Source organism: Hippocampus bargibanti, linkage group LG07 (assembly GCF_051943395.1).
Source record: "Hippocampus bargibanti isolate YZ-2025 linkage group LG07, ASM5194339v1, whole genome shotgun sequence".
NCBI classification, from domain to species: Eukaryota; Metazoa; Chordata; class Actinopteri; order Syngnathiformes; family Syngnathidae; genus Hippocampus; species Hippocampus bargibanti.
In genome coordinates, this window is record NC_142740.1 from 24,784,138 (window position 1) to 24,799,197 (window position 15,060).

Consider the following 15,060-nt stretch of genomic DNA (forward strand, 5'->3'; position numbering starts at 1 on the left):
GCAGTGTATGCACAGGGAAAGGAATAAAATAATGTTAGCAAACTAATGACTCTATTCTTATTTCTATTTTTCTCCCTTCATTTCTTTTTATCTAGCTATCCATCTGTCTATCTAGCTAGCTATCTGGCTACCTAGATAGCTACCAAGCTTGCTAAGTAGCCAGAGCTAGGTAGCAAATACCTAGCTAGCTACAAAGCTAGCTAGCTATTTTCTATCTATTATCTATCCAGCTGGCTAGCTGGTTATCTAGTTAAATATCTAGGTTTTAGCTAGATATTAGCTAGCTAGATATCTATTTGAGTTACTTCCGGGTTGAGAGAACGCTGGCGCGTGTGGCTGCCGCTGCTCACCGACAGAAAAACTTATCGTGAGACTGTAAAGTGACCTTGAGAGTTTTGAAAGGCGCTTATAAATGAAATGTATTATTATTATTATTATTAATAATAATAATAATAATAATAATAATAATAATAATAAGATAAGCATCAGCTTATATAATAGTACTTTGGATGCATAATGCCTTAGAAACGTAAATAAACAAATAAATAAATAAATAAGCATTTCAAACCTTAAAAATAAAATCTAATTAATACAGTATCTCACATATATACACTGTGTAAGAACACAGTGGACAAAAATTACTCGTACATAAAATGTTTTGGTACATTCTGACAGGATATTGTTGGCGTGCCGTTCACAGACATGTTTAACCCCACGAGTATAGTATCGCCGTATATTTGGCTTACGAAGACAGGTTATTTTTATTACAGTTTATAAATAATAATAATAATAATACATTTCATTTATAAGCGCCTTTCAAAACTCTCAAGGACACTTTACAGGTTTGCACAAAACTTGATTTTGCAATGTAGTAATGTAGTCAGTGAGTCGCCATGGATAGTGTTAATGTAAAATGGACTCCCTCCCAATGGCACTGACTCAACAAGGTGGCCAAAGAGTATTAGTCTAATCCCCAGGATCTGCCATTTGCTGGTTCCCACCTATTCAGCTCCACACGGATGCATAGAAGCAGACAAGGAGCAAACCTCAATTACAACAGCCCGTGTCCACTCACATTAATATGGCGCACTTAGACATGTTTGGGGCATCTCTGGAAGAAAGAGTGACGGCATGATGTGGATCCACACACCGTGGATATGGGCAATTTTGTTGCTCCGATCAGGTAACGTAGGGTGAAACTGTAAAGTAGCATCTGTTCACCTTTTTTGTTGTCTTTATTTCTATCGTAAGTTGTGGCTCAAGGGCAAGGATTTTCAATTGATTTATTTTTTCTAAGAATTTAAAGTCTGTAAACATATTCTAGTTAAGTAATGTTAAGAGGATAATACAGATCATAGGAGAATTAAGTGACCGCATGGGCTAGTTAAGTATGGCTATTCTCGGTAATGTGAAGACATGGATATCAAACACAGAAAGATGGTTGAAAAACCGATGGTATTGTTTTCTTATTTTTCCTTTTTTTGTGGTTGGGCCAATAGAAGCATATTCAGAGGTGTCTGTGTTAAGTCAAACAAAGAGTGTGATGAAGGAAAAGAGAAATGCACATTTTTGAAGGTACTTTTTGTGCATGTGTGGCTGACTGTTTAATGTTGTGGAATTATTTTTATTTATTATTACTACTACTAATATTTTATTAGATGATTGCATTTTGTGGCAAACAACACTTTAAAAGCATGACCTGTCAACATATTCATTTTCCTTGTATTTTATATGTTTTATTTAAATCATTTCAAATAATGTACGGCATACTACAACCTTTATACAGGTCTTTTTACAAAGACCATTTACCCTCAAATCCAGTTTGTCTCAACTGCTGGTAGCCAACAACAATGCTGTCACGTTACTATTGACTCTTGTCACGGCAAACCAGCAAAAATAATCCTCAATCATATATTTGTTTTATCGCTTCGTACAATCGGATTGATAAAAGCATAACATGCGCATGCGCGGTAAACTGTCTGCATATCCTCTTGTGTTCGCATTTTTTTATAATTTCAAATAATGTACGGGTACTACAACTTTTATATGGGAATTGTAATCATATATAGGGGCAGCTATTAGCCATGGTTGACAGGTATGGAAGCTTAAAATTCTCAAAAAATATTCCTTTGAATGTGTTTTACATTTAAATGGCTATAATTGTGTTTTACCATCAGCAGACAATGTCATAATACTGTATTTACATTTCCGTTGTTTGAACTGGCTTGACTGTTTGAGTAGAATTTTGGACAAAATGTGTTAAATTTAGTCCAAAGGTGGCAGGTTTTGGGAAACATTGTTTTGTTTTTATTATTAGCTTGTGAGTTTGTTTATCACACTCTTAAAATAGCGACCGAAGTCATATTTGGCCCTAAATTATTATTATTATTATTATTATTATTATTATTATTAAAAAAAACTTATCCTGTGACTGTAAAGTGACCTTGAGAGTTTTGAAAGGCGCTTAAAAATGAAATGTATTTTTATTTATTTATTTGTTTATGTGTTTATTTATTTATTTATTTATTTATTTATTTATTTATTTATTTATTGCCAGAAGCATGTCCCCAGTATGCTGTGACCCTGCCCTGGTAAAATCGTCTGTTTGACTTCAAACAATTTTTCAATTCTAACTTTGAAATTAAATTATTGCGCAACTAAATCTAATATAATCAGTATCTGGTTGTTTTTCATGTGTTCTGGGGGAAAAAAGGACTGTGGTTATCATTTTCAGAAAGTGACGATAATTGAAGATACAGTGACGCAGTCATTGGAAGGGTAAAATTAAAACAATGAAGGTTGGGAAAATACTGTAGTCTACCTTTAACTACTAGGTAATAATATACAGTAAAGTCTCGTTATATCGATATTCTCGGGATAGTATAATAGTATCGTAATAAGCAGTACTGTCGATATAACGATATCGATATAACGAGACTTTTCTGTATGTTTTTTCTCGACTAAATTCCTTTGATTTAATTCATTCCACAGGTTCTCTTTGCCAGGAGTTCATCGACCCCTGTGATTCCAGCCCATGTCTGAATGGGGGGAGGTGTGAGAACCACGAAGGGGATTACACGTGTCACTGCAGCAAACAGCGCAGCAAAAGCGAGCTTTATGGAGGTGCAAACTGCGACGTTCGGCTGGTGGGTTGTGACGGCCATGAGTGCAAGAACCAAGGCTTCTGCAATCCCTTCCTGCTGGACACAACTCACGGCTACACATGCTCCTGCTCAGCCGGATACACCGGCCCCCTCTGCAAGACCCCCACCACCTTCTCATTTGAACGTAGTGGCTACCTTCTGCTACAGAGTCCCTTTGTGGATGCTGAAATCTCTTGCAATATCACCCTCAGCTTCAAGACCGCTCTTCCTAAGGCTATATTATTTCAGCGAAGCATTCAAGGCCTATTGCTGAGCCTGGAACTGCAAGAGGGGCAGCTTCACCTCACACTTAGAAGGCAAACTGTCACCGGGCTCCAAGTACAGAGTCGAATTGGGGCTTTGGAGCTGTCCCACGCAGTCACTGACGGAGAGTGGCACAGTGTAGAGGCAGTGCTCACAAACCGGGTGCTCAGTCTGAGACTCTTGAATGATGCGGTAGAAAACTGTAAGAGGCAATCATGCTATAAGGTTGCTCCAGTCCCGAATGACTTGGATGGCTTGGATGGCTTGGTGTCTCCCCCTCAGAACACCTTCATTGGAGGGGTACGAAAGGACTCAAGCGAGGACTCCTCGCGTCCGCCATTCATTGGTTGCATGCGGGACGTCTTGGTGGACTGGCAACTGATTGTCCCGGAGGAGTGGCTGAGCGACTCTGCAGTGAACGTTTCTCCTGGCTGCAGTCACCGCGACCGCTGCTTGGATGTGCCTTGCCAAAACAATGGACTGTGTATCAACCTGTGGCAGAGCTACCAGTGCCTGTGTCCAAGGCCCTATGAGGGCCAGGATTGTGAAGACGGTACGTACAGACGCTCCCCACCTTACGAACGAGATACGTTCCGAGCGGTCGTTCGTAAGGTGAATTTGTTCGTAAGTTGCTTCAGTGATATATTTTGTATGGAATGTATGTTTAAAGGACAACCGATGCCTCCGGAAAAGTTGTGTCCATAATTTGTAAAATCCCTTCAAATGACTTCTACTGCGTGTAGTTTACAAAGATTCCACGGCATATAGCTATATTTTACATTTTAAGACTCGCACTGAATATTTAGGAAGTCTTGTTTTCGAGTTGATGATGATCCCCATGTGATGTCACGTTTGGAACGCCCCTGACCGAGAAAGCGACACACGATGCATTTTGTGTACTTTGTTTGGTATAAAAACATCGTCTTGATCTGTGTTAATGTCGAAATTAGAAGGAAAACACATAAATAACGTGATGGTGAATCGTTGTGTGTTGCACCAAGACGACCATTTGATAGTAGTTGACACAAATTCCCAGCACACAAATCAGCCCATTTCCAACGGAGCTTGGGCGCCATCTTCTGCATTTTCTGAGTGCTACATTGCTGTCATTGACAGCTCGAATTGGTATGGGAGGACTCCTTTAATCGATTGCAAACATGTATGCTTTCCTCTTCAGAACTATTTGAATCATATTCATAACTGGATGAGTAGCATCTTCTCCGAATATGAAGCCATTGTTTTGATTCTAGAGCAAGGCAAGACATCCTGGCGTGACGTCACGAACAAGGGGGCGGGACCTTCTGAGACTCGCCATCTCCGAGGTCATTTTGAAGTCGTTTTGGGACACTTTAACTCATTTTTATTGGTATTTTTCACTTGACAAAAAATATCAGACTACATGTTTTGGGTATTTTAGATGCTATAAAACGTTTTTCTGATTTCAGTTAGGAAACAAAAAAATGGTGTCGGTTGTCCTTTAAGTCAAACATTGAACGGGGAAGTATAAAACACAGACGCTCTAACAGTGGTAAAATAAATTCACACCTACTGTAGTAGGACGACATGCATATCCTTGGGTCTTCAGTAAGCCATTACTGAAGCTGCTGGAGCATAATTACTGAATTACGTGCCTTGCCTCGCTGGCTGTTGCCGCTCACTACCTTGTCTTATTTATTCCTCATTTTCAGAATATGTGACTGCACGATTTGGAATCGAAGACTCACTCAGTTACGCTGCCTTCAACGTCACAGATGACCTCCATCAGGGACTCTCAATGTCTCTCTTCCTGCGTACACGGAAGCCTGGTGGTCTCCTGCTTGCTGTGGGCAACGGCAGCATGCAGTACTTGCACGTGTGGCTGGAGGACGGAGTGGTCACGACTCAGCTCAGGAACGGCAAAACCCTGAGGGGCGAGATCGCGGTCAATGATGGCGAAGTTCATTTTGTAAATGTGGAGGTGGCGAAAGGGCAAATGACGCTGCGTGTGGATGCTCACGAACAAGTTGAGGTGGAGACTAATACAGATGTGGTTCGAGCAGGAGACACCGTCTATGTTGGAGGTCTGCTGAAAGGGGATTCCACTGCAGCTTGGGGGGGACCTTTTAAAGGATGCATCCAAGACTTGCGGATAAATGACAGGAGGCTGCAGTTTTTTGGTTTGGAGACTTCAGTGACAACATTTCCTCTGCAATTCATGGCGAATGTGACCGCCGGCTGCTCTGGAGACAACACTTGCAGTGTAAGGGGAAGACTTGAACTCCTTTTATTACATTCTATTAACTGTGTCAAATTTACACTCCGAGCAAAATAAGCTGTTGCATCTTGACTTAAAGTACAACCAACACCATTTTTTTGTTTCCTAACTGACATCAGAAAAACGTTTTATAGCATCTAAAATACCCACAACCCGGCCTGTTATTTTTAGTCAAATGAAAAACACCAATAAAAATGACTTAAAGTTTCCAAAGACGACTTCAAAATGAAACCGGAAGTGGCCAGTTTCAGAAAGTGCCGCCCTCTTGTTCGTGACGTCACGTCAGGACATCTTGCCTTGCTCGAGAATCCAAACAATGGCTTCAGATTCGGAGAAGATGCTTTTTTTGTTACTCATCCAGTTATGAATATGATTCAAATAATTCTGAAGAGGAAAGCATACATGTTTGCAATCGATTAAAGGAGTCCTCCCATATCAATTCGAGCCGTCAATGGCATCTGAACTGAAATGTAGTGTCCCAGAAAATGCAAAAGATGGCTCCCAAGCTCCGTTGGAAATGGGCTGATTTGTCTCCTGGGAATTTGTTTCAGCGAATATCAAATAGTTGTCTTGGTGCAACACACAACGATTCACCAGTTTTCAGACCAACCAAAGTACCGCAAAATGCATTGTGTGTCGCTTTCTCGGTCAGGGGCGTTCCAAACGTGACATCACATGAGGATCATCATCAACTGGAAAACAAGACTTCCTGAATATTCAGTGCGAGTCTTAAACGTAAAATATAGCGATATGCGGTGGAATCTTTGTAAAATACGCTCAGTAGAAGTCATTTGAAGCCATTTTACAAATTATGGACACAACTTGATCAGAGACGTCGGTTGTCCTTTAAATGGGAGGTCAAGCCCCATTTTCTTCCCCACAATATTATGTCCTATGTTGACATCTAAAAGTGTCATTCTGATGAATATTATGTTTGTGGTAAATAACAAAGTCCACAAAGAAAAGATTAATCTGAATACTGTGTTTCGAAAAGCGTAGGCACATAGGACATATTATGTTCAAGAACATTTTGGGTTGACTTCCCCTTTAAGAGTTCAATTGACCATTGCACACTTTGCAGTTCGATTTGTATCTGAGCAAGTTATAGCTTGGTCACTGTATGAATCAAACTCACAACTCAAGTCATAAGCGTACTGGTCTTTAGTGGCATTTCAAGGCGAATACAAAGTTTTCAAAATGAGCAGACTTTTATCATCATGTCTCTTTTTAAAGGCTTTCTGATTCTTATTCTCGTTCAGAGGAACCCTTGCCGAAACGGCGGCATCTGTTACAACATGTGGGACGATTTCACCTGCACGTGCCCACCCAGCACGGGAGGGCGACACTGTGAGGATGTCAGATGGTGCGAATTGTCGCCGTGCCCCATAGACGCTGAGTGCAAAATACTCAACCAAGGATATGAATGTAAGTCAAGCCGTATGTTAACTCATTCACTGCCATATGTGCAAAAACGTGTCCACTCCAGTGCCAGGGTTTTTGTCATTGTCATTCGAATTCCAGGACCCACAGAATATTGAGTTTTAGGACTACACAAACATTCAATGCAGCGTAGGATAACTTAGACTCTCTTCTTTTATCACAAAGAAAAGTTATTTCGTAAGTTATATGGTTCTGGAGTTATATGAGCTTGAAATGAGGATGGCAGTCCAAAATACAATGTAAGATATTACATATTTGGTTTATATAGCGCTTTAATAACAGCTGAAGCTGGAACAAATATGCATTAAAAATATGTATTTATTATTTATTTATTTTAGTGGGGACTGTGTTGTTCTGTCACACTGCATAGTCTTACGAAGAAATATCTGGTAATATTTTGACTTCCTCCCTATTTTCAAGGCTCACCTCAAAACCCACTTGTTTAAAATTGCTTTCAATGTATAGTTCTATCTGCTATTTTACTATGTATCATTTTACTTATGGTTTTATTGTTATGTGCTTTGTTTTATTGTTTTTATTGTAAAGTGTCCTTGGGTGTTTTGAAAGGCGCTTGAAATAAAATGTATTATTATTATTATATTTAACTCACTGCCATTCACGAATTTATTCAGGAATTGAAAATATGACAGTCAGTCTCGAATTAGTTCGGGTTTAGTTTTTTCTTGCTTGGTTGCCGATAAAGCGCTGGCCAGACCTCTGGCAATGTTTTTTCCCTTCCACAAGAGGGCAGCATTTCCATTTTTTTCAGCTGTTGTTCAAGCGCCATATAAACCAATATGTATGTATTGCATTGTATTTTGGACAGCTGCCATCATGTCAAGCTTATATAACTCCAGATCCATTTCATTTAGGAATTCACTCATTTTTTCTAATGAAAGAAAAGGGTCTAAGGTTTCTAACGCTGTATTGAATGTTCATGTAGTCCTAAAACTCAATATTCTGTGGGTCCTATAATTCAAGTGACAATGACAAAAACCCTGGCACTGGAGTGGACATATTTTTTGCACATGTCTGGCAGTGAATGAGTTAATCGAAAGACATGAAACTGCTGTATTTTGGCTGAACTCTTGGTATGTACAAATGTTGCTCTCTAAACTGAAAGCATAAATGCAAATAAATCGTATTCAAACACAAATCAGGTTCCTCCATGGTCTGTGTAAGCTCAGTTGTACAGGAGTGATCCATCCATGAAAAGATTTCTTCAGTCATCATCTGTACTTTTTTGAAGGTGTCAGACGTTTTGCTCCTCATCCGATCTCATATCCCATTGGGCCAGAGCTATCAGCAAAATTTTAGTTCTCTGACGAAGCTTTTCGGATGAGGAGCAAAAGGTCTGACACCTCCGAAGAAGTACAGATGACGGCTGAAGAAACCTTTTCATCAGTGGTTCCTTTCTGTTTCCTAAAAAGTGCCACGCAGTAGCTCATGTGTGCTTTCTTGCCCTGTTAGGTTACTCCAATGCCACTTTCCATAATGACAGCACCATACTGGTCTATCAAGGAAATGGACACATATTACGCAACCTCACCAACATCTCGGTGAATTTGCGCACTCGGAAACGTAGCGCAGCAATCCTCCATGCCGAGAAAGGCCCTGCCTTTGTCACCATCTCTATCCAGGATGGCTTCCTCTACATGCAGCTTCAGAGCTCCATCACTAATGTGGGAGTCTTGGGGGACGACGAGCGAGGAGAATCCACAGTCAGCCTCAACAGCCTGAGATCTGTCAGTGACGGCGAGTGGCACAATGTCCACTTGTTTATGACGGCACCGTGGGCTAATATGTCTCAGTGGACTCTAGTGCTGGATGATGAAGTAGATGAAGCCATCGCCTCCACTCGTCAAGGGGGCAACCTGGACTTCCTCAAGAAAGGAGTAGATATCGTCCTGGGAGGTTTGACGCCTGATGTTGGCTGGTCACTAGCAGGGTGTCTGGGCACTCTGGAGATAGGCGGGATCGCGCTGCCTTATTTCCGCTCTTCTCAGGTGAACCTTCCACGCTTGCAGGAGGAGAAATTCATCCAGACGTCCCTCAATCCTCCACTGGTCGGTTGCAACGGGGCATCCGTTTGCACGCCCGATCCGTGCTTGAATGGAGGGGAGTGCCAGGACTTATTTAACTTCTACAACTGCAGCTGTTCTGAGGGCTGGGCAGGGAGGCACTGCGGCTTCTTTACTGACACTTGCGCCTCCGGTCCTTGCCTCCACGGCAACTGCAGCATCAAGGGGCTGAGCTACGAGTGCTCTTGCGAACTCGGATACACAGGAGTGGACTGTGAGGAAGAGGTCGACATCTGTGAAAACCATCTGTGTGCGCATGGAGGTACCTGCCTGCATGGACCTGACAGCTACGCCTGTCTGTGCGCTGAAAACTACACCGGACCTCTCTGCAAGTAAGTTCAGCTTGGTCAAAAAAAATCAGTGCAGTGGTTCATCCGTCAGTTCCTTCTTCGGCTTTTCCCTTCAGGGTTCGCCACTGCGCTCTACATCATAGTTTTAATTCCCGAAGAAATTCGTAAATGGCAGTGAATTAGTTAACGAATATATCACCAAAAGAAACACCCGCTCCGCCCATCCACAAAATGAAGTTGTGAAAGTCTCCGAGTTAATAAACATTGCCAAATGATCCCTGACTGTTTCAATAAAAAATGCTGCTTTTGAAGCAGTACTAAAGTTTTGAAGTTTTTTTTGTGACGGCTTTTGCAATGGATTGCATTCAATTGTGTCTCGTGATATTTTTGCCCACGCATCATTGTTGATGTGATGCAAACTATATTTTGTGAGGCAACGATTGGAAGGGGGAAACATTTCATCCTGTAATGCTGACTTTTGTCACTATCTGAAGAATTTTACGAGTACGGTTAGTTAGTAAATGCACACACACACACACACAGACGAGAGAAAAAAACGATACTAAATTGCTGAGACGAGGGACCGCATCATAAGACAGACAAGATGCTACATACTTGCTAACGTTCCTCCGCGGCTGTCGACGCCTGCAGCAAGCTTCATCTGAAGCTTGAATTTCTATTCTAGTGTCAGCCAGAAAAGGCCTTCGTCTGCTGCGGTGTCTCACTGGTACAGCGGCACTTTCTTTCCCTCTCATCTCCTGTTTGCCTCGGAGAACAGGCAGGGGAACGCCGCCAACCATTTATCCTATAAACACGCAGCTCCTTGCATTATTTATTTATTTATTTCTTCTTCCTATGCACTAAAACATTTGCAAGCAAGCGACCCGACAAGTGGAACCGCACTTCTCCCTTCACTGGGAACATCCGCGCTGTAAAGTTTTCATCAAAATGACTTTGTTTTGTTTGTGTCGCTTTCTACACCCTCCCCTTACCCCTGCATCTTTCCTTGTTTTCCTCTCTAGTGAACGGGTTGAAGAAATTCCTTGGTACATTGTTGTCAGAAATATGTAAGTATTTATTTATTTTATTTTATTTTTTTTACCTTTTTCTCAGGTGCTCCCTGTTTGTTTCCTTCCTTTGTTTCTCCAATGTCGTGCACAACATCTTTCTTTTTTGGGGCAACAAAATGCCAAGCAAAGCTAATATTAACACTGCCTCCACTAGTGTTTGTTTAAAAACACATTCGCGCCGTCGTGAATGAGTGACAGTTGCGGTTTAAAAAATGATTTCTGTTGTCCCCAAAGTTGTATACGTTTGTCAAAAAGAAGGAAAATACTTGAATGTTGTGACTTAGTGATGAATTCCACATTACCTCTTAAAAGACAACCGACACCAGTTTTTTTGTTTCCTAACTGACATTTGAAAAACGTTTTATAGCATCTAAAATAACAAAAACGCGCAGGCTGATATTTTTAGTCAAATGCAAAATACCAATAAAAATGAGTTAAAGTGTCGCAAAACTACTTCAAAATGACCACGGAAGTGGCGAGTTTCAGAAGGTCCCGCCCCCTTGTTCGTGACGTCACGCCAGGACGTCTTGCCTTGCTCTAGAATTAAAACAATGGCTTCAGATTCAGAGAAAATGCTTTCTTGTTACTCATCCAGTTACAAATATGATTCAAATAGTCCTGAAGAGGAAAGCATAAATGTTTGCAATTGATTAAAGAAGTCCTTCCGTATAAATTCGAGCTGTCAGGACTCCAATGTAGCGTCCCAGACAATGCACAAGATGGCGCCCAAGCTCCTTTGGAAATGGGCTGATTTGTCTGCTGGGAATTTGTGTCAACTAGTATAAATTAGTAGTCTTGGTGCGACACACAACAATTCACCATCGCGTTATTTATGTGTTTTCCTTCTAATTTCGCCATCAACATGAAGTTTTCAGACCAAACAAAGTACCCAAAATGCATTGTCTTTTGCTTTCTCGGTCAGGGGCGTTCCTGACGTGACGTCAAGAATCATCACCAACTCGAAAACAAGGCTTCCTGAATATTCAGCGCAAGATTTAAAATGTAAAATATAGCTATATGCGGTGGAATCTTTGTAAAATACGCTCAGTAGAAGTCATTTGAAGTGATTTTACAAATTATGGACACAACTTGTCGGGAGGTGTCGGTTGTCCTTTAAAAGATATTTTGACTGCTCCAATGTGACACGATTGGCCTTTCCTTTCCTCTGCATAAGATTTTGTTACGTGAGGTCGATAATCTGATTACACTGGGCAGTTGTTAAGCTTCTTTCGCCTCTCCGGTGTGTTGCAAAACCGAATCAAGCATTACAAGTAGTTGCACGGGACTTGTTTTGTCTGGCTCCAGCTGACACATTTGACAACAAAATATCTTGGTATCAATTTTGATTTTTAATCTGTCTGTCGGTTCCTAGGCAGCCCAAGCTTCCCGTGTCAGTGTGTGGAGATGACGTCAAAAACTACACTTGCTTCAATGGTGGCAATTGCAGTGAGCGTGAATTATCATGTGATTGCCCGCCAGGCTTCGCTGGACACCGGTATGACAGACACCAACTTGGTATTTTGTTGTGAATTACAATAAGGTTTCAAAAATAAATGGTCAATAGGCTGTCACTTAAACAGCACTTTTGTAACTCGAGTACTGAAAGTGCTTTCAACATCATAATCAACATATCACTACTACAACTTCTATTACGATTACGACTAATGATAATAAGATAATGCATTTAATTTACAAGTGCCTTTGAAAGCACCCAAGGACACTATACAATTAAAATAATAATAAACACCATAACAATAAAACCATCAATAAAATGATAAATAATAAAAGAGCTGATTAAACAAAACTGTGAATGCGATTTTAAACAGATGGGTTTTCAGGTGGGATTTGAAGGTGGGAAGAGAGTCAATATTTCGGATGTTGGGTGGAAGTAAACAAAAATAACAATAATAATAATAATAATAATAGATAAAAAAAATAAAACATAAAACATAAAAAATAAAAAACTGACGAAGCCTCTTGGATAGGAGGCGAAATGTCCGACACCTTCAAAAAAAAAAGTACAGATGACGGCTGAAGAAACCTTCTCATCGATGGACCACTCATGTATGACTGAGAGCTTACACAAACATAAAAAAATAAAAACGATAAATAATAAATAATAAACAATAAATAAATAAATAAATAAATAATAATAATAATACATTTCATTTATATTTATAATAAATCAGTGGCAGGCCATGGATTTCATCACGAGACCTTCAGTAATGCTACATCTGAATAAAGCCAGACTGAAAAAGAGTGTGGTGTCCACAAGTCCACAAGATGCGACCATTAGCCAGGAAATAACTGACCGACTTTTCATCATTTTCTTTTTTTAAGTCCGTCTTGAAACTGGCTTTAACAGTAAATCGTCAACCAAATCCATTTCTTTTCATCCTTCAGCCTTTGTGGGTTGTCAAAACTGCTATTAAATCAACACAATATATTTGTTTATGCAGCTAGCAATGATACAGTGTGCTAGCTCTGGCTAGTATGCTATTGTCAGCGTCCTGTGATCAGAGGAGTTTTCGCAAAATGTGATTGGCTAGTCACGAGATTGGCTAGTCACGAGCCAATCATAGTTTGTGAAAACTCTGACGTTGACCAACGCCTTCAAGAAGAATTTCTGACCCTGGTTACAAATAATGTCTGAAATGTGATTGCTTAAATGCTTAAATACGAAAACACACATCGAGAAGCAGCGCAACGGGGGAAAAGTAAAAACAATTAGGAATTATTTAATAAGAAATCATGGAGAAAATATAATTAACATCAGTCCGTGATTCAGATAATTTTAGGCCAGCAGAGAAGGCTTTTCAGGCCTTGACGGTCCGTCACTGATAATAATAAATGTAAATATGAGTTAAATTGGTGTTTTTCATTGTAAATAAGCTTATAAGAAACGTTATTCCACCTGAAAACCCATCTGTTTAAAATTGCATTCACAGTTTAGTTTAATCAGCTCTTTTAGTATTTATCATTTTAGTTTTGGTTTTATTGTTCTGGTGTTTATTGTTCTTTTTATTGTCAAGTGTCCTTGGATGCTTTGAAAGGCGCTTATAAATTAAAAGTATTGTTATTATTGCTATTTGACAAGGTAATATGACTGAAATATTTGACTGAGTTAGCGAGTCAGTGCACTTACTGTAGCGTTTCCACGACATTCTAACTTCCTTCAGTAACTCAAAAAATATGAGTAACCTCACACTACTTTCCAACTATTTTTTTTATCCACATTAGACAGTAAGACTGAGCAAATTAAGCATCCATGTGGTGTTCAAAGCAATTCGGGAATGGCGCTCTACGTCATATTCTCAATTCCCAAATAAATTCGTGAATGGCAGTAAATGAGTTAACGATAATTCATAATGAAAAAAAATATACAATTAATGTCATCTATAAAGTATGAACGGTTTCTCCATGGCAACATGTGGTTGCAGGTGTGAGCAGGAAGTGGATGAGTGCAAGTCCAACCCGTGTCTGAATGGAGGCTACTGCCGCAACCTCATCAACAGGTTCCTGTGCGTATGCGACATGAGCTACGCCGGCGACATATGCCAGACGGACGTAAGCGACATTTACTTTTATGTGGCTGTGCTGCTGTGGCAGAACCTCTTTCAGCTCCTCTCCTACCTCATTCTCAGACTGGATGATGAGCCTGAGGTGGAATGGGGGGAGAACAACTAAATGTTTATCTCTGACAAATTAAGGTTTATGTGCCTTCAAAATCAAGCACCTTATTTAACACACACAACAGTGCAGAAAAAGTTTAGAAAAGCACCAGATAATGCAGTGATACTGAATGGACAACCGACGCCTCCGGACAAGTTGTGTCCATAATTTGTAAAATCACTTCAAATGACCTCTACTGAGTGTATTTTACAAAGATTCCACCGCATATAGCTATATTTGAAGTTTTAAGACTCACGCTGAATATTCAGGAAGTCTTGTTTTCGAATTGATGACGAGGCCTGACGTGACGTCACTGAAGGAACGCCCCTGACCGAGAAAGCGACACACAATGCATTTTGGGTACTTTGCTTGGTCTGAAAACATCGTGTTGATCCGTGTTGATGGCGAAATTAGAAGGAAAACACATAAATAATGCGATGGTGAATCGTTGTGTGTTGCACCAAGACTACTATTTGATAGTAGTCGACACAAATTCCCAGCAGACAAATCAGCCCATTTCCAATGGAGTTTGGGCGCCATCTTGTGCATTTTCTGGGCGCTATATTGGAGTCCAGGTGCCTAAAAATGAGAGGGAAGGACTTCTTTAATTGATTACAAACATTTATGCTTTCCTCTTCAGAACGATTGGACTCATATTCATAACTGGATGAGTAACAAGAAAGCATCTTCTCCGAATCTGAAGCCATTGTTTTGATTCTCGAGCAAGGCAGGACGTCCTGGCGTGACGTCACGAACAAGGGGACGGGACCTTCTGAAACTTGCCATTTATGAGGTCATTTTGAAGTGATTTTGGGAAACTTTAAGTCATTTTTATTAGTGTTTTTC

General features: G+C 40.3%; 1 protein-coding gene across 2 annotated transcripts in view; it reads left to right on the plus strand.

The window, feature by feature from the left end:
• crb1 (crumbs cell polarity complex component 1) overlaps positions 1 to 15,060 on the plus strand; it is a 29,963-nt gene that overhangs the window by 8,519 nt on the left and 6,384 nt on the right. Inside the window, exons 1-8 of one of the 2 annotated variants that reach the window (XM_089001449.1) lie at positions 1,008 to 1,183; positions 2,992 to 3,960; positions 5,096 to 5,646; positions 6,921 to 7,086; positions 8,572 to 9,514; positions 10,495 to 10,539; positions 11,915 to 12,037; positions 13,983 to 14,109. In XM_089001449.1, coding sequence (XP_088857575.1) covers positions 1,132 to 1,183; positions 2,992 to 3,960; positions 5,096 to 5,646; positions 6,921 to 7,086; positions 8,572 to 9,514; positions 10,495 to 10,539; positions 11,915 to 12,037; positions 13,983 to 14,109 — 2,976 coding nt within the window. In that variant the 5' untranslated portion in view covers positions 1,008 to 1,131. Of the gene's footprint in view, positions 1 to 1,007; positions 1,184 to 2,991; positions 3,961 to 5,095; positions 5,647 to 6,920; positions 7,087 to 8,571; positions 9,515 to 10,494; positions 10,540 to 11,914; positions 12,038 to 13,982; positions 14,110 to 15,060 lie in introns of those variants that run through there. The other variant, XM_089001447.1, reaches the window with a different exon arrangement.